This window comes from Lytechinus variegatus, chromosome 7, assembly GCF_018143015.1.
Source record: "Lytechinus variegatus isolate NC3 chromosome 7, Lvar_3.0, whole genome shotgun sequence".
Classification (NCBI taxonomy): Eukaryota; Metazoa; Echinodermata; class Echinoidea; order Temnopleuroida; family Toxopneustidae; genus Lytechinus; species Lytechinus variegatus.
In genome coordinates this window covers 23,116,961-23,139,630 of record NC_054746.1, presented here as the reverse complement: position 1 = coordinate 23,139,630, position 22,670 = coordinate 23,116,961, and the positions used below count along the sequence as shown (strand labels likewise).

Here is a 22,670-nt window from a genome sequence, read left to right as displayed (position 1 = left end):
ATCTTTCAAACTGGTTTCCTGAACCAATTTCCAGTAAACTAGTTTTAGAAAGTATAATGAGAACGGTATCTATTTGTAACACCAACTCATGCATAAAAGAAGAACAACCCCGCTGACCCCACCTGACCAGCCTAGGACGAGGATGCAAACTATGCACGTCTCCCTCTCTAGTTACCCTGAGAGGAAGCCCTGTCCGACATGGTCATTGGAAATCTTCACCCTTCGATTACAGGAGACGATAGGTTCCAGGTTGTTTATTTGTCAGAATGGCAAGGCAGAGTACATTTTGATATGCTGGTCAAGTTACAATCATGCTACTGCACCATTGCATTGAAGAGAGAGATGTCCACACCCTGTTTGAGGATTCTGGTTATATTTAAAGAAAAAATGGATTTATGTTGAATGCTCAAGCCTTATATAGGTGTAATACTAGATATTGAGAAAGTTAGTTATTACAGCTTGATTGCAGCAATAAATTCTATAAAATGCTATTGCTTTTCATTATCTATTGATTGATATGTCATCGATGTAAGATGATGAAGTACAATGATAACATTTGGTTGGGAATTGTTTCAGAGGAAAATGATATGTGTTCTTGAAATTGCCAAGTAAATGAGGGCATTCATCTTCTGAAAAATTTAGATCTCAGAACTCTCTCTCATACCCCTTTCATAAACCCAATTATGCGGCTAATAGCAGCATAATTTGGTCGTAAAATTGGAGGACAAGAGTTATCCGCATTATTTTGATGCTACTATTATCCACATAATAGCAGCATCGGGACAAGATTTTGAGTTTATGAACGCATTTCCAAATAATGCGGATAATTGCCATGGTGCGGTCACAAGGTCACCCTTCTCCAACACAACTTCATGAATATTTTGTGCATGCGTTTATGTTCAGAATACCTAATTGCTGTATATAATGCTGTGTAAAGGTGCGGTGGGTAGTAGAAAGATAGAGATTGGGGATGGAAAATGAATGAGAGAGAGAGAAAGAAAGAAATAGGGGGGATTGAAATGAGAGGAAACGGGATAGGTTGCAAGTGTGTTCATGAAATAATGATGGTAAATCAAATACCACATTTGGTTTCTTTCATTTACTTGACTTTTTAGTATTTCGTATTGAAAATTGGCTGTTCCAATTAGCTGAAAGAGCACCGGTGTTTCACATTTTCTTTTCTTTTCAGCAATCTCCATCATGACATGGAAAGGTCAGTAGTTCACACATGATGTGTTGGCGTAAATGGCTGTGCAAATTTCAATTTCATATTGGTAGTAGTCTTTGCAATTAGATGTAATTCGAGTTCACATAGTCTAGCTAATCTGATGTGACAATGTAACATGCAAGCGTGGGCTTTCTACATGTTTAGTGGACTGCGAGGCATTCCAGACCCTGCTCCAGCCTGAAATATGTATGAGAAGGGGGAACGTTACTACGCGACAGTGATTTGAGGCACGTTTATTTTGCCTCCTAAGTATGCCGGGCGTGTATGCGGGTGCATACAAAATGAGACAGGTCTCTCTCCCCACTGTCGGTGAATGGGACATTGTTTTATTTGTTGTGTGTTTGTTATGCGGACGGATGACCGCTGTTTTGATGGCTAGGATAGTGTGAGTATGTGAGAATGAAGTGAGTACCGTTGGTGACCAGAGAGAATTGAGATGGAGTATCTTCTGACCTGGCATGGTCATCGCACTGAGGTCATTTTATCTCACAGTTCATCTGATTTAGTTGAACTTTGCCATTTTACGCCATCAGTTTCTGAATCACAGGCAGTGATCCAAATTTATGTCTCAAACAATAAAGCATACATTTATTCTATTAAGAATGTATCCATGTTCAAATCATTTAAATGTAGGATTTGGGATTTAAATTTCAAATTGAGAATTTTTTTTTTGAACCTTCTGAAATGTGAGTTGGCTGGGTGGTACTCTGCAAATGAAATAACATTTTGCTAACTTGGGTAGTTGAAATCTGTATTATGAGAGAAACATTGCCAAATCTGCCTAAGAATAAAAAACCCTGATCAGTTCCTTTTCAGAAATTTAAGTGTATGTTTCCCTTGGAAAAATAAAATCAAGTTCAATCCGTTGGAATATTTTGTTTGCCCATAATAAAAATTGATTTTTTTTGTTAGAATCCTATAAAAAAAAACCTCCAGTGTAAATTATAGAATCCTCAATAGTGGGAAGTGAACTATCGCTCTGCAAACTGTTGGTGGTTGTGTTAAAGTATGATAAAGATGTCTGGTGTGCTTTTACATCCATCACCTCCAGATAACCGCTGACGGTTAAAGACAGCTATATGTTACATCCCACGCATCATGAAAGTTTCATGCCGGAAAATACAAAAACCTCAGAAAGGCCATTCAAGTATAAATTTTCCCTTTTTGTCACTGGTTTGGGACTGGATCAGAGTGAAATCGATTGCTTCCGTGTCTGAAGGTAAAGGAATAAGTTGGTGTTGGTCTGTATGTTGTTACTCAGAGTGATGCCAAATTAAGCATGCTTTCTGTTTTTAGTAGATTATGCAAAGAAATGTCATGATTAAAATGCCACCTTCATCAATTGGACATGATAACGTAGGGAAAATTAACGGGTAAATGGAAGCTTGCAACTATTTCTCCGTTTCTAAATTGATTTCAGATGTTAATATATATTTAATTTCTTTTTGCTGAGAACTACTTTAGAAATAAAAATATCATTAGTATGCATGTAGAGAAATAAATAGATTGATAGATAGATAGATAGGTGACAATATGTAGATAAACGGTGAATGGATTGAATACTGGATGGAGAGATAGATAATAGATTGATAAAGATATTGATAGTGATAGTGTGTGTGAGAGAGAGAGAGCGAGAGAGAAGGGGTGTACACACATGCAAGTGAGTGAAAGAAACTAGTGATTACAGACATAATACAAATAGATAGATAGATAGATAGATAGATAGATAGATAGATGTAGATAAATATGAATATAGATATAGAAAAGGTAGATGTATGAAGTGATGAATAGCTTGCTGATCTGGGTACAGTATATATATCATGGACGGATAGATAGATAGATAGATAAAGGGGAGTTTGTATGTAATATTGGGATTTCATAATCATAATATATGAGAGATTGATGACACTATAACAGCACCTGCAGAATTATTTTATCTAGGACACAGAGGTCAGAACAGGTTGTGAAAACAAGGTATGTGTATATCTATATTCCCGTTCTGTGGTTTACAAATTCATAGGGTGGATCAATTACTTCAACATGGAGTTTAATGCTTCATCATAATCTGTCTGCAGAATGATGAAAAAAATCATAATCATATCAAATTGAAATCAAAATGAAAGAGAAGTTTTGAAATGGAGAGTCAAGAAATTGGTGATTTCAAATTGTTTCCTTTGGAAAACATCATTACCTTCCTCAATAAAGTGGATTCTACTAAAAAGTAGAATATTTCAGATTATGTATGCATTCACTCTGTTAATTCACTCTGCATTTGAAATGTATGAGAAGAGATTTAAAGCAGACCTGATTTAACTTCAAACTTCTCTTGGAATCCTCTATCATATCATCATCACTTATCCTAAGGTACCATAATGAATCATCAAAAGAAACCTCAGAGTTATAACTTCATATGTTTGATGATAATAATAATGATAAAAAGAATACATTGTTTGCTTGAAATCCCGTGAAAGGAGGTAACAAGGTGGTTTTTATTCCTAACATTAATGATCAAAAATAAAAGATTGCACATTTTATGTGCTCCAATCAAGAGAATATTGAAAGTCTGTTATATTGGCGCCGTGACATTTTAGCTTCATACAAAGAGCTATTACGCACTGAATTCCTTCTACCACATTCCCTGACAAGGCTGACATGCAGTTGAAAAAGTCATTTTACTTGTACAAATGATTTTTTTTTCTCATGCTATGCATAGTCCCAGAGAAATGAACGGCATTTTCACGGTCACCGGCGAGCGATATTTGATTAAGTTGGTGAAAACTGATTGTGCAGTTGATTTCCCTGCAGGCTCGGTTCAGGAACTTTTGTGTGTCTTGCGTATGAATGTGACCATTCATTAAAAGTGGGTTACGCTAATAAAGAGTGATTGGTTTGTAGATGTAATGAACATAATTTCATTTTCAAATAGCCCCTGAGACACTAGTTCCTTGTTTATAAGGTCAGCTAGAGCATTATCTGATAATTTAGGCTTTAGGATATTCTGGATTACTCAAGATAAAGAAAACATTACATAATTGAATGCCCAATGATAGATTGGAGAAGAATTTTAGATTATGATTCCATTATCTAAACTTGTGTAAAGATTAATAAACTGCTTGATTATAAATTGAAAGTTAAAATGGGGATGTTACTTAGACAATTAATAGATAATATTTCCATCATTATTTCTATTAAGTAGTTTTTTTTTCTTGATAAGTCATGTTATTAATTATTTTGTTTGTGCTTTGAACGTAAATTGAATTAGCAATTCATAGACCATTCTTTGAATTTTCAGCATAAGGAATGTAGTTAAAAAGAAACAGCTGGAGTTATTTCCTCAAGAAAAGAATATTGATGTGGTAGTTAAAGGATTATGTTAATACAGTATAGACAAATCCCCCTAATCAATGTAGGGACAAGCATTTACGTATGTTGTTAGAAGAAAGTATAAAAGAATTATTAACTACATTGATATGGATTGAAAATGTTTGATCAGGAATAATGATGTATTAATTGGTAAACGATTAGTGTGAACTTTAACAATGAGCATAGCAGGTGGCTTTGCTACTGAAAAATTGAAGAAAACATCTCATGAAAAGAAGAGTTAATTAACATGGAATTAGATTCATGATAAACATTGCTTAAATAGCTTACAGGACAGGTGAATTTTCACAAAAAAAAAAGGATTGTCAGTTGTTCACTGTATTTATTTATTTATCCTTTTTGGATTTGTACATGAGAACAAGGGAAATGGCAGCCAAGGTGTGCTAAGGATTTCAGATAATGCTCAAATTTTGATGCAGTATGACTTGAAAATTATATAAATATATTTAAGTATATTTCGTGGTATAATGGAGACAAAGAAGTAGGCCTAATTACAGCTAAAATTGATGTGACTTTGTGAATTGATGTGATATCAAGAACTTTGATATCAGTGTATAGATATTGAATTACAAGATGATGGTGAAAGTTTAGTGGTATGGTATGTGAATGTGCAATAGATAAATTTTCATCAGTAGGTAATTTATTCATGAATAGTAATGATTTGATATCTATATCAGAAATCCTAACTTGGCAGACCCTTCTTAGGATTAAAATATTGCTACCCCCTCCCTGGTATATTTGCAGTCTCCCTTAGCTTCACATGGGGAAAAAATGAAGCAGCGGAGTGTGTATCTATGTGTTCATTATTTGCCTGACCGATTCCCAATACCCATGGAAAGCGGAGCTAACTGAGGATGACGGCCGGGCCTTGATTAAACGCGACCCCCGGCAAGGCGCATCGCCAATAACCTGTCATCGATTATGCCGGCGTTTTATTGAATACATTTTCTAATTCTGCTACGAATGCAGCCTTAGTGAGGATATGATGCAAGCTTTCTGTGTGTGATATGCCTGATTTTCATTCATCTTCGGTTGGATGGAAGTGCAGATAGGAGTCATGCTTGTGTAATAAAATATTTTAACTTAAATGAAACAAGGCTGTAGAGTAGATAGATGTGAGCTAGGAATCAATGAGGTACGTATACAAAAAGATGTAAGCCTGGGAATAATGAGGTACCTATTTCCTTCTTGCATCTGTTGTGCCGCCTTTGGCTGTAGTTTTAAGTAATGTTGGCAGCATAGAAGGAAAGTTGATACTGACGTGGAGGAATCCTTCTTTCGTTCTGTCTTTCTGTTTGTCTATCAACATTGCCATCACTGATGCATAGAGTATCGCATTGACAAGGGAGGATATTAAAACGTGGGGCATTTAACACACTGTACAATGAGACTGGGATGCCAGGTAAATATGGATAAAGGGTTGTGTATATAAGAGAGAGAGTAAAAGGAAGAGAGAGACAGAAAAGGGAAGAGAGAGAAAGAAAAGAGGAGAGAGAGAAAGAAAAGGGGAGATAGGAAAAGAAGAGGGGAAGAGCAAGAGTCAGTTGGAGGATAGTGAGTTGCTCTTAATGCATGAAGCGCTAGTCTGTGTGTGCCTCATGATTTGAGGTGAACTCTATGTAGGTGTGTGTGGAACCTCTCCTCTATTCCTTTCTCCATCTTCTCTCTCTGGCTCTCTCACCCTGCAAGTGGGATGCAGGAGATCTGAAATCCCTCACCCGCTCTGTGCAGTGCAGTGCGCTCCACTAATACCCCCAACGCATCACTCGCTCGCGGGTAAGATCAGAGGAGGAGCATAACAGGGATATTTATCCAGCCAGTGGTGTGTTATACATGTCCATCGTCCGTACCATCGTCCGTATACCACAGTCCCTTTGCCACCGATCCCCCACATTGGAGACTTATGTTTAGCAGCTTTCGGTATTGGCGGAACGGAAAGGATTTTAAGGAGAGCTTGAATTGCTTACTGTATGTTTACAGACGTGGAGTATGTGGTGAATCTGGAATTATCTCTTGAGTCTTGATTGGTCATATGCTGTTTGGGACCTAGTTGATGTATTTAAGAGCTACGTGTATGATGACTTAGACAAGATTTCATTTACTTGTGACCATTGGTAGGTATGTACTTCAATGTCAGTATCTATCAATATTCAATTGTATTGTTGGCAGTGAAATACTTATATGAAAATCAATGAAAATCAAGATATGAAAATCAATTTAATACATGCTAATAGATTTAAGCATATGTGGCTGTTTATTTTTTTTCATGTAATAAGCCATTTATCATTGTAAATGAAAGCAGGATTTACTTGAAGTATGAACTCTAAAATAATAGTAAGCAGGCTTGCCCCTATAACTTAAATTCTTATCTCTTAAATTAGAGATGTAGACTGACATTATCATGAAGGGATTATATATAAATGATATTTTAATGTAGATAGAGAATAGATAATGGGGGTGTAGGTGGATGGTATTCATCCCCCCTGATTCTGAAAGATTTTGTGTTCATTAGTCATCTTGTTAAGGGGCTGGCTTTAGCGGACCCCCCTCCATCCCCTCCATTGTGCCCCTACAAACTGTTTGTCACATAAATCATTTTAATCAATTCAAACAATTCATTATTTTACTGTTTTTACCAGGAAGAAACTATCGTGCCTTAAATGAACAATATATACATGTTTGTTATAAATTCATTGGTCTTTGAATACAGTGCTTAGTGTGTGATTGTCATAGTCAGTGAGAGGGAACGGAAATGTCATTTGTATTTTTTTCTTTCTTATATTTTCTTTCTTTTTTTCTTTCTTAATTTTTTGTTAGAAATTCTAAATTTAATGGTGAATATGCATATAAAACCTAAATATGTGCATAATGTTCTACATTAAAATCAATTATTTTAAATATAGTCAAATCAATGTTAAGCTTATATATGCTTCTCATTAAAAGGTTACAAATTTTTTTTTTACATTTAAAATTTGAGAAATTAATAGTTCAATTCTTTGAATCATCTTAGTTTGTGTGATTTATTTTAGGTGTTCCTTTAATGCATTTTTCCATTTGACACCATCTAGCACCATCTAACTGATTTGATTTATTGGAGCATTGCAAAACAACTCCATATTGTAACACCCTCACACCCTGGTCAATTTGTTAATGACATCCATCTTTAAATTAGACCATAAAACGTCATCATAACACATGCTTATGAATCCTGAATTAAGAGTACCGTGCTTGTAACCAATCTAATTAGCAGAAGTGTACTTTTTACCTTAACGCTTAGTGCTTCATTAGGTGACGTTTATGAAGGCTCGTCAATATAATGGATTTTTTTCTCCTGCTCCGTCTGCTAATTGAAAAGATTTTATGAGGATTCTATTTGCATTCCTCTGTTATTTTCTTTTCTTTCATTGAATTTCAGTTATGACGGGTGGTAATAGCTGAGTGTATTTATTAGAAGTGAGCTAATTGATGGTGTATTTAAAGAAGCAAATAAGTACAAGTTTTGATTATGTTTCTTCATTGGATTAGAATTCTTGCAATGATGTCAGCAGTTACCACATACAGTATGACATAAGACAGAAAATTTATTTTGTTAAGTAGATACTGGTAGCATAGCTTATTAAAGAGAAATTCCAGTAGTTGCAGTAAACACTGATTTCATGAGAAAGTCTGTAAAACAAGGCTTAATTGTCAGTATATCATTGAGGATCTAGATCTGGTACAGTTACATGAACTGAACTTTGTGAAATCTTGAAATCTATGCTGAAAAATGTTCACACCGAAGATCCCCTACACAGATAAGCGCACGTGGGACAATGTATAATTATTGCTTACAGCGTCGGGCCCGACGCCCTACCCGAATCCTGTGCTTATTTGCTGATTTCTCAGCAATTATACAATTTCATCCAGAATCCTTTGGCACATGCATTTTATTTATACAAACAGATACTTTGTGGTCATTTCATTGGATTCTGTACGAACTCGTTTTGATATCGTTACCAAAACTAGCATTTACCTTTAAGCAAACCAAACATACATGAAAAATGTATATGATTATGGGTGTATTTTTACGTTATCACAATATCATTTTTCAAAGGAGTCTGCACATGTGTGATGTGGATGATCCATGGTTAAAGCTATGAATTATTTATCTTAAAACAAGTTTTTAAAAAGGATTTGGAACTTTGTGCATTCTGTGATCATCACCTTTCACATCATCATCCTCAGCAACATTATCATCAACAAACATCATCATCATGATGAGCAAACTACATTATCATCATCACCATCATCATCATCATCATCATCACCATCATGAACATCATTCAGCATTATCATCAACATCACCATTAACTTCATCATCATTATATTCTTCGTCATCAAAATGAATATCATAAACATGTTCAATATTATGCCTTTCATTTTGTGTAGATTTGCTAATTTGAACAAAAATTATCTGAAAGAAGGGATTTACTCTTGGTTGAAACATTGATGATATAAAAACGATTCTGAAAATATATTCTATCTTCTGTGAGCTGTTTATATTTTGACAATAGTTTGTTCACCTCTGAACACAGAATGTGCTACAGAAAATATTACCATTCAGTTCGGATCAAATCAATGAAACCCTAAAATGGCTATTGTTAAATTCACAATAGAATTCACCTCAATGAAAAGTTGGTTGAACTAGCGTGATATATATTTCTCTGTGTACTGACAATGCCAGTCAACTTATATCTGATTGTAATGTGTTTTGTCTATTGAGCATAATCGGAGAGAAAATGACACTCCACTGGATGGTTTCAGACGTGTTGAGCCCGCCATAATTAATGGGGTAGTTGTATACTTCTACTAAGTTGTGGTATGTAGAATTGTATGTATCTTGTGAAATTGATATTGTTGCATCTTCTCGCTTTAATGATTTTTTTACAGGGTAGATTTTGTAGCACTGTCATGTATTTGTATTATGGGGATGGGGAGGGGCGGGTGAGCTCAATAGTGTAATTTTGTTTTTCTTTTGTTTAATGAAGTGTATTCAAGACTGATCATTGTGAATTGCCTAGTACCTACTCATGCTTGCATATATTGATTTTCCACTGTGATGTTGCCTATATGAGTAAATAACAATTTGTCCATAAATAATATTCCAACTATACTGCTAATGTATGTTTGTACAATCAAGGAGGTATCACTTTATCGGAACCTTATTATCAAGATGGATTGGGGATCTATTTTATGAATACTTGTTGTAATAACAAGAGCAATTTTTTGCTAAGTTTACTATTAGACAATCAAATTCCATGATTTAGGTATCGGTAGCTTTTAATTTTTGTCACAAATTTTGTCTCGCCTGCATAGCAGAGTAAGACTATAGGCGCCACTTTTCTGATGACGGCGGCGTCGTCGTCAACATTGAAATCTTAAGCAAGCTTAAGTTTATGAAATGTCATCATAACTTACAAAGTATATGGACCTAGTTCATGAAACTTGGATATAAGGGTAAACCAAGGTCAAAGGTCATTTAGGGTCAATGAACTTAGACCATGTTGGGGGAATCAATATTGAAATCTTAATCAAGGTTAAGTTTTTGAAATGTTGTGATCATTATCAGATAATTACAACATTTTTGCATCAAACAATCTTATGTAAATGAAATGTCATTTAAGTAAAATCTCATGTGTATATGACATTTACATGTATAATATCGACAGTGTTTCTAATTGTACTGGAAAGCACTGTCCCCCATGTGTAATGTAATGTGGCAAACATTGACCTTGTGCCATGAATGACGTAACGAAAATGATGTTTGTTTGTCCCATCGATAAACTGAGGATAATGGGAATATGGGATCATTAACAGATCGACATGCCGCTGTAAGTGGTGAAGAGCTAGAGTACAAATAGCTGTCTTGTTTTCTCTTTTGTTATTGAGTAATGAAGCAAATAAAGTAGAAGCTACATTGATTGAAGTTTCAATGTATATTGATTAGGATGTCTGTCATCTATTGAATGTAGTCATCACTGTAGCTTACTTTAGAAGCTTTACTTAATGAAGACAAAATGAGTTTTCTTTGTATACCTTTAGCTATGCCTCACTGGGTATCATCTGAGGTATTTGCATATTCAGCCTGATACCTCGAGATGACTATGTCAGCGAAGGGATATATTAATTGCAAAATAAAGGGAAAAAAGAAGGTAGATAAAGTTTGAGATGAAGGTTTACATTTTGCCTTTGTACATTGTGGAAGGTCAATTCTTGACGATTTTAATGTGAAATATTTTTTATTTCTTTTTATTTTTTGCAGGTAGGAGAGTAAAAACTGACTTGCAGAGAAAGACTGCAGAAGAAGAAGCTTTTCTTTGGAAAGACTTTAAAAATGTCTAGATGACAGAATTTGATCTGTAGAGAATCTGTTAGAATCATTTTATTAGGACAAAGTTGTTCAATTTTCTCATTGGAAGATTGTGTGTGAGAGGATAGGACTCACCATGAAGCCATCAATAGCAATTTGGAAATCAAAACTGTTACTTTTAATAATATTTGCCGTATCATGGCACACTGCAATGTCACTCCGTTTTCTGGGCACTGAGAACACATACGCACGATATGAGGAGTGGAACAGGACAGTCAACGGAACTCTCAAATTTGAATTCAAGACAGAAAGGAGAGATGCATTACTACTGTACACGGACGATGGTGGCACTGGGTCAAAGTTCTTCTTGGAGCTTGTACTGGATAATGCACAGTTGCAATTACGCTTCCGAATCAGGAACAAAGCAAGGACAATAATCATTGGCGAAAACCTGGATCAAAACACATGGCATAAAGTCACACTAATGAAAAGCCCAGAAGAGTGTGTTATTATCTTGGATGGTGTAAGAAAAGCAGGAGCTATTCCTGATGGTCAGACATCGCTAACCGGGAGTTCGGATTTGTTTATTGGTGGTGTCCCTCGTACTTTGCCTGTTACGGATATCTCTGAACCGGAGGTCAAATTTCTGAATCGCTTTGAAGGCCACGTTCGGAACTTAGTTTACCTGGTGAGCGAGAGACCCAAAAGGTGGTATCGTCCTGAATCGATGGCAGCTATTGGCCTTGAGGAAGATCCTTCAGATCTGTGTGGCAGTGATGACTTCTGCAGGAACCAAGGTTTATGTGTCAGTTCTGATGCAGATGCAGAGTGTGATTGCTCAGGGACAGGCTACACTGGTCTTACTTGTGAAACACGTAAGTATACAATACACAATACAGGCAAGTATAGTTTCTCTGTCAGGTTCACATACTCTTGTCATTTTCTTTTAGAATTTTCTAATGATTTGTGATTCCTTTGGAGAGTGAAAATTTATTCTCCAAACAGTGTAGAACAAATGAACCCCCACTATTCTCAGTGAATGAGATTTTACATCTAATGTCAGATTATCATTCTTATAACAAATATTCTTCTTTCAAATCATCAATATATATATATTCTTTCAATAGTCTGATGATCTGTTTGAAAATAAAAGATGAAAAATCTAGTTATAGTTGCATATACATTTTCTGGGATGATGTTTTAGTAACTTTGGTAGCCATTAATGCAAAGGTACATGTATAAAATGAGAGAAAGCTTGAGAATCATGAAAATTATTCATTGACTGTTCATTGATCAAGTCATAAAGTTAATTTCAATAATTTTGACTTTTATCCTAAATTTATCTTATTTTTCGAATAAAAAAATCAAGATGAGCATAGCTTTACTCTTTAACTCCTGTGATAAGGATTTTTGCGGGGTATGATACTCCTACACCATTCGTGGTTCAAGTTCAAATTTCATATGCAGCATACATTAGGTAGGCTATAAAGCAGCGTTCAACAGGTCTGAAAGGATATCAGAAATAAGGTTTTTGTGTTTATATTCAGGTGTGGGTTTCTTCCGCTAAACAGTAGCGTTGCACCTGCCAATGCAAGGTTGTATAATATCATCATTCCTAGGGATGGTTGTATGAAGAGAGAGAGAGAGAGAGGGAGAGCATGCAGATGGATGAGTGGGTGGTAGAAAGTGTGGGAAGAAAAAACAAAAAGGATAAATTTACAGTGTGTCCCACAAAAAAAACTAAACTGAAATTTTATCAGTTTTTGTTTTTCATAACTCACCATAAATAATAGCTCACATATACCGTATATGTAAAGTGTTGGCTCCCCTTTTTTTTATCTCATTGTACAACTGATATGATGTATACATGATGAATGAGTTAGTAAAAAAAATTAAGAATAGAGACCAAAAGTTGGTTTTGTTAACAAAATTTGAATTTCAAAGAGATAATCACTTGTGTGAAGAGTTTAATACTAGTATCTGATTCTCAATTGGGAAAATGAAAATAAAAGCTCTAATTTTAATGAAATAATGCTTGCATTTCAATATCATGAAACTAAGATATTTTTCATTGGCTGTTGTATACTGTCATGCTGTATACTCTCGACTATGCACTAAGTCTTAACAGCAGTGAAAACAATTTTTATCATGGCATTATTGAAATACAAACATTATGTCAAAGAAACGGGACTTAGTTATTCCTAATTCATGTAGTTTCACCATGATTTAGTTATCATATTAATAAACATTATATAATTAAACTTTCTAGGAATGTGAATTCTCTTTCAAATTACCCAATCTTGATACCTTACACTAATACCCTTTTAGTCTCCTTTCTTCACATTGTTTTGATGCACTCATGTGGGGAGTAGGCATCATATAAGTTGCGAAGCAAGTACACAAAATAATATACAGAAAGAAGAAGGGCATATAAAATCTGAAGATGGATCTTTGTAAGGAATATAGTAATTCTACATAGATCATGGATCAGCTATAAGAAAGGAGAGAAGTATATAAAAAAGGCACATTAACATCACCAAAGCAATAGGAAGTATGAAGATAGATATGAATATGAATTAACAAAATGGGAAAGAGAGAGAAGGGGGGAGATTCAGCACAAGAAAATCAGAAAACTGCAAACATTGTTGATGGAAGAAAAACAGAATTAGGGGGACAGACAGAGATAGATGGACAACCATAGTTTTCTCCTTAAAGTAAATCTAAAACAAATGATGGATACAAAGCCAGAGTTCCTGCTTCCGATCAGTAGGCTGCTCATGCAGCTCATGTCGGATATTCAGATCAATAACTTTCCAGCCTGTGAGCCAAGGAGTAGTGACGTACTTGCGTATGAACTATTGAAACATTGCTCCCTTCTTTTCATTTTCCTTTCTTCATATCTGTCTCTCTTCCCCCTCTCCTCTCCCTCTCCTTTTCTCCCTTCTCTCTTATATACCCCTTTCTTTCTTTCTCCAACTCTTTTCTCTCTGTCTTTCTTGCTCTTTTTTTGTAATGCTTTGTTTCCCAGATGGAATCTGATGATAGGCAATGTGGAATCTTTTTTTGTTTCTGTGAAACCTTTTTGTTTTAAGCATTGAATTATTCTCTCCTTCCTCCTCTTCTCTCCTTTGCCATTTAACAGCATCAGAACTTGGTTAGCATTGCTATCTATTTCCTTATGATCACCCTTGATCAAAGAAATACTTTAAAATAATAATAATAAATTTTGCCTATTTTTTCATATTCCTTGCCTGCAAAAATTCTATGTGTATTGTATTTTTTCCCTCTTCTCTCTCTCTCTCTACTTTTTCATCATTTTCAACTCAGTTTGTATGTGAGAAATGCTTTTTAAAGAAAATCATCTATCCTCTGAAATAAATCAATAATATTAGAATGCTTGTATGTATTATTTATTATTGTAATCATTGTACAGTCTCTTACCTCAAGATAAGTAATAATAACTTACATTTTTTATTGTATTAATTTTGTTTCATTGAAGCACTCATACCCCAAACACAATCTGAAGAAGGTAAGCTTTGTATATGTCTGCATGGAATGCATTGAGTTTTGTGATATGAGTATTGTCATTGCTTCTAGCTTTTTCAATCCAAAGATATCATTTTTTATAGGAAAGAGCAAAATGAAATGGATTAATTTGAAATATTTACATTACCATTCTTTTATTAGTCAATTCTAACAACTATTTAATGAGATGTTACGTATTTAAGTGAATGGTAATTTCCCTTGGATCTTATGTAGGAATGCAGCAAAATTGCATTGAGGTACCATACCCAGAATGTTGAATATTTCAATACATAATGTGAAGGATCACTATTTATTCCATTTGATTCACATTATGTTGATATGCACTACCAAGAAATCGGTTGCCCCTAATTCATTGTCAAGCTTTTGATTCTGAGATACTCTATGAGAATTTCACAAATAATTAACATATTCATTGTGATGGACTTGTAGTTGATAACTCAATTGGATGTTGCATGTTTGTGTCAGGGATAGAATTATGTTTTTTTCTTTGGGGGTTGGGGGTGGGGCTGTTTTTTCCACTTCTTGCCATTCTAGAATACTTGTACAGAATCCAATAGCAAAAATCTCTTTAACTTGTGAAGTCCATTTGTGACATTTTGGGGGGCAAATCCACCTTTGGGCACTATCCTCTGGACATTATATTATTGTATTTGTTTGTTCTGTGTTACAATTTTTTGTTTTTGTATGGTGATATTGAATGATCATTTATATGATAAATAATATGATCCTATGAAAAATTGAAACTGTTGTCTATTTTCAACCCTTTTTACAATTCAACTTTTATTAAACTATGATGGATCAAATAATTGAAAAAAGGTTAAATAAGTTATGTTTTTAATGAGCTCTACAGTTTGATCAGTTTATATGTTATTCAAATTATTTTTTTGTGCATTTTAATTGCATGTAAATACTTTAATTAATTAATAAATAATTTCATAAATAATTTGATAAATTAGTAAGTTTTGGCAGAATAACATAAAGACACATTCTTTTTATCATGAAATATATCATTCATGTATTTTAATTCTGAATGATATTTGTTTTGTGTGTTTGAATTTTGTTTACTCAAAACTATATTACATCATTTGCTTTGTTTTGATTTAGTCAACAAATTATCAAAAACCCAAAGCATTTTTTCTTCATGTTTTGATCAATTAAAACAATAACTAACTAGTAAGTCTATACGGACACATTCTGAAAAGACCCTTATTTCTTTCCTTGATGCAACAAGATGGCCTTTCTTTCCAAAACACATCAAGATGGCCTATCTAGGCAACATTTACTATTGATTGAAATACATTACACTTCTCCCTATTTCCATTAACCGTCCTCAGTCTAGGTTCTTTAAGAAAAAATATTTTGCTTCTCAGCATATTCAGTTACAAAGAATTGAATTTAATTAGATATTTAAAGATTTTCCCCTTGGGTATCGGGTTTTTAATGTATTACTCTTTCATGGAAACATTGTAAGCATTTAAGGAACCATTTTTATGGATACATCCTTTCATCATAGCAAAAAACAAGATTGTTGAGTATGCATTTATATGTATCTTATCAAAATATTTTTTTCATTGTTATAGATTTATTATTTATATTCCGTAATTTGTCATGTCGGTGCAAGAACGCCCTTAGCAAAACATTTTTGCGCACCTGCAGTGGTCCAGAAACGCCTTTTTGCAATGCACTTATTCGTGCTGTCGAGGGCGTTTTTGCACGCATGCAGTGCGCAAATTTGTGGTTTTACGGATTCTGTTGCACCAACACAACAAATTATTCTTGTAGTAGATATAAGTATTGATGTATGATGTGTTGTCTTCCTTGGATGCATGTAAGTTTTTTGTGTGTAGATCTTGTCATTGGCATTTTCTTTTCTTATACCCCTTTCATAAACCCAATTATGCGGCTAATAGCAGCATAATTTGGTCGTAAATTCGGAGGAGGACCAGAGATATCCGCATTATTTTGATGCTGCAATTATCCGCATTATACTTTAAAAGCAGCATCGGGACCAGATTTTGACTTTATGAACGCATTTCGAAAATTAATGCGGATAATTGCCATGGTGCGGTCACAAGGTCACCCTTTTTCAGGATGGGCGCTCGTAAAAATAGTGCGGATTATTTTCGGAGTTTTGTGAACGCAATTATTATTGAATTATCCGCATTACTCTTAGGCGGCTAATTGGAGGATGGGTTTATTAGTTTTAGTATTGTGATCAATTTCTTACCCATTCTGTAAAATTATGATACTTCTTTGTTCAAATTTGTGTTTTTTATTGTATATCAGATAACATTTTTTTATAGCCTTTTAATACTTTTCTTGATTGAACAATTTCCAATCATTTCAAAATATTAGAAACCTTTGAACAATTGATTAAGACTTGATGTGGATAGTTGTTTGAATAGATATTTGAATGAGCATTTTGTTTTCATAAAGAAACAGATATCCTTGTTTGATATTACTTTTAATTCAGAAAATGAAAGTATATATGTTTACCGTATGTCACCAAGAAAGCAATGTCATCAGTTGAAATTGAATATGATGAAAATCTCTTTCACTTTTCCCATTCTATGGATATACAGCACCTGATGAGAAGGAAGGTAAGTGTTAAGTGTCTGGTGAATCCAATTATGAGTTAGTCTCTTGTTGTTAAACTAGATGTTGAATGATTTAATCGAAGCTCCTTAGACATGTAATGTGCTTTTTATTTGTTTTTGTTTTAATTTCCATTGTTCTATAAAGGGGCGGTAAAGAGAAGGCGTCACAATGGGAATGTCACACAGTGTTTGGTTTATAAAGGATCAAAAGATGTCTTAGAAAGCTGCTATACAGGTGATACTCATGAATGCAGCTAGCCGCATTGTGTTGCCGAGAAAGAGTTTATGTGCTTTTGCAAAAGGTTCACAACTTGCATTGTCACAATGTAGCAACGGAAGCTTGTTCGTATAGATGCACTTTTGCAAGAGTTCATATTCACAAGTAAAGCAAGCTCATGACACCTTTTCACCTTAAATAATTAAAATGATTGACTGAAAAAATAGAAAGAAAAAAGGTCAATTTCACATAATTATTAATCCATCTATTGCACTTGAATTGGTACTTATTTGAAATGTAATGAATGTAGGTAACATTGAAACTGGGGATTGCTATTTTAAAGATAATGTATGCTTCCATTTTCTTTTAAATTTCTAAACTAACTAAAGTTATTAATTAATGACTGCAATAACTTTATTACAAACATACTGTTATTATTAAGTAGATGGGTATTTGCTAGAACTCCAAATTTGTCAATTAATGAAATGACTAAATTTGTGATTTTAACACTTTGACAGTTAATACCTGTTTTCTATTTTGTTGCAAAGAAAAAATATGTATTTATAGTATTCATATTTGTCAGTTTAAACAAAAAAAGAGCAAATCACATGAATTATGTGTGTGTATATCATAGTTTGTTGTGACATCTTCTCTTTTATAACTTCTAGTATATAGAAGTCTGCATTGTGCTGAATGTTGCATGCACATTTTGACATAAAACTTGCTGAACGTCAGAATCTTATTAGAAGAAATGTGAGTGTTAAGATTGTACTTCATAATATCTAGAAGGGTGTCAGGCATACACATTTGAAGACTCTTATCCAACTAGAATCTGTAAAATTAGTTTATATGGTATACCAGGTCATGATTGATGGGTTATAGCTATATCTGTTAAATTATATTATCATTGTAAATTTTTTGAACTTGTTTTCTATCTCTGAAATGATGATAAAATGTTAAATTGTGATGAGAAAATATTCAGAAATAACAAAATCAAGTTGTGAAATGATTACATGTATTTCTATAGTTTTAGATTAATATAGACTAGATGCTATCTGTTTTTAATTGATGTTGGTTTGTTCAGTATTACTATTGCCTTAGTTTTCTTTCAAGCAACTAGAATGAAATGGGTGATTTTGTTGTTGTTTTCTATTGCATTTATCGTGGCATTATTGTGAAGTGTATTGAATTGAATACTATACACATATTTTATTGGGAATTAAAATCTGCATATTGCATTTGTTTTATGGGATTTCCTCATGCAAATAATTGGACATCTTGTGAACCATGATCTAGGTTGGTTGAGCTGCTCACATTGGTAATGCCTTAGACATGATGGCATTGCCCTGATGAGTTTAGTATCTGAGTGATTTACCGTGACAAGGTTCGTTAAGCAGAAAACAGCCGTAATCCAGAAGATCCGGAGTAGAAAACTACCCTAATTTGCTTGTAAATTAACATTTTTATGTTGACATACTTTGCTTCATAACATCCATTTTCATTTTGAACTGTTCCTTTGTTGGAATTATCTATCCCGGGAGTATGTATTTATGGCTGCTCCTGAATTCCACTAGTTGCAGTATCAAAGCGAATTCTAGTGGGGAATTATGATAGAATGTATGGAGGAAATGAGATCTAGCTTGTTGTGCATTTATGCCCTGTATTTATGCATGCTTGTGTGTGATGGATGAAAATTATTAGGATGATCTAGTTAGATATGAGAGATGATGATGAACGTTGCCGATGCTTTTCATGTAATGAAGTAAAAGCCATGCATCTAAATTGACAATATTACATTGAAAAGAATGATGAGAGTGAACATGATTGAACAACATACCATGCTTATCTTGCTTTCTTTGGAAAAATATGACAAAAGGAGAGTTTAAGTTCACCTTTATGTTCAGGTTCATGTGTGTGCTGCAATTCCAAGAAATTTAGAGGAAACTTCATCATTGCTCCATGTACATACGGTATATTTTTTGTTAATTTTTTTTTATCGTAGACTTGCCTGGAATTTGTAACCATAGGGGATTGTGAAGCAGTGGGTGATCAGTGCCTCTGTGAGGTATTGACACTAGCCAGCCATTGAGGCGAATCTTAATCAGTCAAGCTTGATTTTATTCAAGGGTGGTGCTCTTCTGTTAAATTATTTTAGCCGGCTTGTGTTTGTCTTAGAAATATAGACCTACAGGTGAGCTTTAGTGCAGTTCTTGACACGAAGAAGAATCGAGATGTCTTTAGCAAAAGGTCAACCGTCAGGTTAGCACTTGCAGGAGTTCACTTTACAATCAAATTTGCTTTCATCGATGCTCGCCAAGACCCATTGATACTTAACCTGTCTTCTTAAATTGGATTTCTTTTATGAGATGACTTTCACATGTGTGTTTAGTGCATGGCTAAGTTACAGTACTGGTAATCCAAAGCTCAGACATGGTGGTTTTTAATTAAACCCTCAAATATTTATGTGAGAGGAGAGAAGAATGCTGTCTAGATTATTCTGCCATTGTGTGTGTGAGCATTTCAGTGTACTTGAGGATTTTATTTCCAAGATTGATTATACAATTGCTCTTCAATATATTGCTTGTCATAAGCTTGTGCTATCTAGAGAAGATTTGGAATAAGTGATTGGATGAAGGGATTTTATACATTTTGGAGACCACAAAAAGAAACTGTTAATTTTTCTTATAATTCAGAAAATGAAAGATGCTTAGAAGCAATGATAAAGACTTTGATAGAATGATGAAATAAAATGAAATAAAATATGAGAAAAGGACCATGATGTAACATAACTAAGACCCATGTTATAAAGACCAAATTCATACATATTTTACTGAGCCAAGCAATTTAAATTTCTGACCCCTTTCATTTGTAGAATTCAACTCTAAAAGTGTTTAAACGCGGGATTACAACTTCTATTTTCATGAAGTGTCCTGAGTGGCAAAAATTGATGAAAAATTAAAAAAAATGAATTAAGAAGTATATAGGTATCTTAATTAATATTCAACTAAAACAAAACCTATTAAACACTTTGTAGAATTAAAAAGCAAGCGTGTGATTGCACATGTTGTCTTTGTTGTAAGATGTAGCTACACAAATAGATATATTCTGTGTTTAATAGAAATTGTCCAGTTCATCAGCAGTTACCTTTCCCATAATGGAATGTGTTTGCTATGAAATGCTTTCAAATAATCCCCACTTCGTTGTATGAAGAATGTCTATCAATTTCAAATGACAGTTGTGTGTACTCTATGGAAAGTTAATAACAAAGCTCTCATATCAACAACAAGCTTCATAAAGACATGAATACTGATAGCCAACTATTCATAGAATTTAAGTGAATATTTCAGTAGAGTATTTTTTTCATAGATAGTGCATTATAAAAAACAGATCATAGTCACGCAGTGCTGTTTTTAACCTCCTTTTACCAATGCAGCAAGTGTGTATAAGATCTTCATCTTGAGAAGCTGACCTTTTCTTTATGCCTCAGGAAGTGTTTTCCTACTTCATCGCTTGGTAGCCTCGTCCCAAATGGGAAGTTTAGAAAGTAAATAGTGGGAGACATATTACTCAAATTTTGCAGCAGAAGACGTTAGTGCTCATGCATGTGATGTTATGTAATTAGGCTAAGGCATGGGTCAAGGGGGTATGCTTTTATAAAATAGAATAATATAGAATAGAATATAGAATAGTTATATCTTTTTGTCAATCATTTAATTTCTTTGAGAGTATGTGAAGGAAAGGTGTAAAAATTGTGCAAGAAATTAAGATGAAGCTTGTCTATCTTGTTTGACACAAACATCGGTACATTTTTGAAGGTATTTTTTTACTTTCTTATAATTGCATTTGATTGAAGAATCTCATATATTTTTAATTGAATTGGTAATTTTTTTTTATTATTAAGCTTTTTTAATTCAAGAGTGCATTTACTTGGTTACAACATTTAAACAGTTTTCCCATGTAAATCATGCTTTCTTTGAAATTCCATTCTCTCATCTTTGGTAGATGTGAAGTTATGATAATGATGACAAGGATGATGGTTATGATTTGGAGGAGTAGGAGGATGATGGTGATGATGATAATGATGGCAATGGGATGATGATGATTGGTGATGGCGATGATGATGATGATGATGGTGATGGTGGTGATGGTGATGGTGATGATGATGATGATGATGAAGCTAATGATAAGGGTGATGATAATGGTGATGATAATGGTGATGATGATGACAATGATAATGACGAGGATGATGATGATGATTACATTGATGAAGATGATATTGATGATAATGATATTAATGATTGCGGATATTTATATTTCCTGTGTGTGGCAAAGATGACAGAAAGACGGGGAGGGAAAATGTGATAACAGGGGAGAGATGTATGAATGTGTAAAAAAAGAGAAGGGAAAGTGTAGCTAGGTCATCAGAGAGAGAAAGAGAGAGAGGGGGGGGGGGTGAAGTGAAGGGGGGTTGGATAGTGACCAGAGGGAGAAGGAAGAATAAACCATTGCGAGCACAGTTTTAATGCGATACACTGGGACTTCAGCTTTTATTGGATTCTAAATGCCACATGCAAATGTGTAATATGATTGCTTGGCATTTGCTTCTTGCTGTCCATTACAGCGTTTAGCCCGAGATTTATTTCCCTTACCCGACTTTCAACTTTAATTGGAAGGAGGCAAAGAAGACTATACGATATGCCTACTCCGTCCCAGCAGACTGATGATGGAAAGTATAACATTAAATTTCTATGACTGTTAGTTGGTTTATATTACTAAACGGTTTGTGGAAGTAAATATGGACAGTTACGAATCTGTTTCATAACTATGAGGGGGGGTGAATGTAGGGTTTATTTTCAATTGATCTAATGCCAGTTTGTCTAATTACCAACTGGTCTACTATCAATTGGTCTACCATCAGTTCAACCACTATCCACATGGTCTAAATCCTCTCACCCATTTCGTCTAAAAGCCAGTTGGTCCAATAGCCATTTAGTCCATGTACCATTTGGTCCAATTGGACTAAATTTTAATTGGGTGAATGAATGCAAATAAGATGGATATTACTCAAACTGGTTATGAGACGAAATGGACAAACTGATGATTAGACCTAATGTTTATTGTACCAAATGGTCGTAAAACAAAATGTTGATGGACGGAATGGCATTAGACTAAATGAAGGTAGACTATGTTATGAGTGGACAAGTTGGATATAGACAAATTAGCAATTTACCAAATTTAGGTACAAAGGCTCTGGATAACATTCTGTACACAATAGAGTAGCAAGATCTTAGGATTAATAGTTAATATGGAATATTTTTTTACAGTTTTGCTTCGTATTTCCTGGTTGCTGTT

At 34.2% G+C, this 22,670-nt stretch overlaps 1 protein-coding gene across 9 annotated transcripts in view; it reads left to right on the top strand.

The window, feature by feature from the left end:
* The window catches only part of LOC121418785 (neurexin-3a-like), a 136,949-nt gene that overhangs the window by 38,941 nt on the left and 75,338 nt on the right, over window positions 1–22,670 (top strand). For 5 of the 9 annotated variants that reach the window (XM_041612898.1, XM_041612897.1, XM_041612896.1 and 2 more), the window contains 3 exons: window positions 10,911–11,833; window positions 14,458–14,487; window positions 17,087–17,104. In XM_041612898.1, coding sequence (XP_041468832.1) covers window positions 11,095–11,833; window positions 14,458–14,487; window positions 17,087–17,104 — 787 coding nt within the window. In that variant the 5' untranslated portion in view covers window positions 10,911–11,094. Of the gene's footprint in view, window positions 1–6,337; window positions 6,728–10,691; window positions 10,801–10,910; window positions 11,834–14,457; window positions 14,488–17,086; window positions 17,105–22,670 lie in introns of those variants that run through there. The other 4 variants (XM_041612893.1, XM_041612892.1, XM_041612895.1 and 1 more) reach the window with 4 other exon arrangements.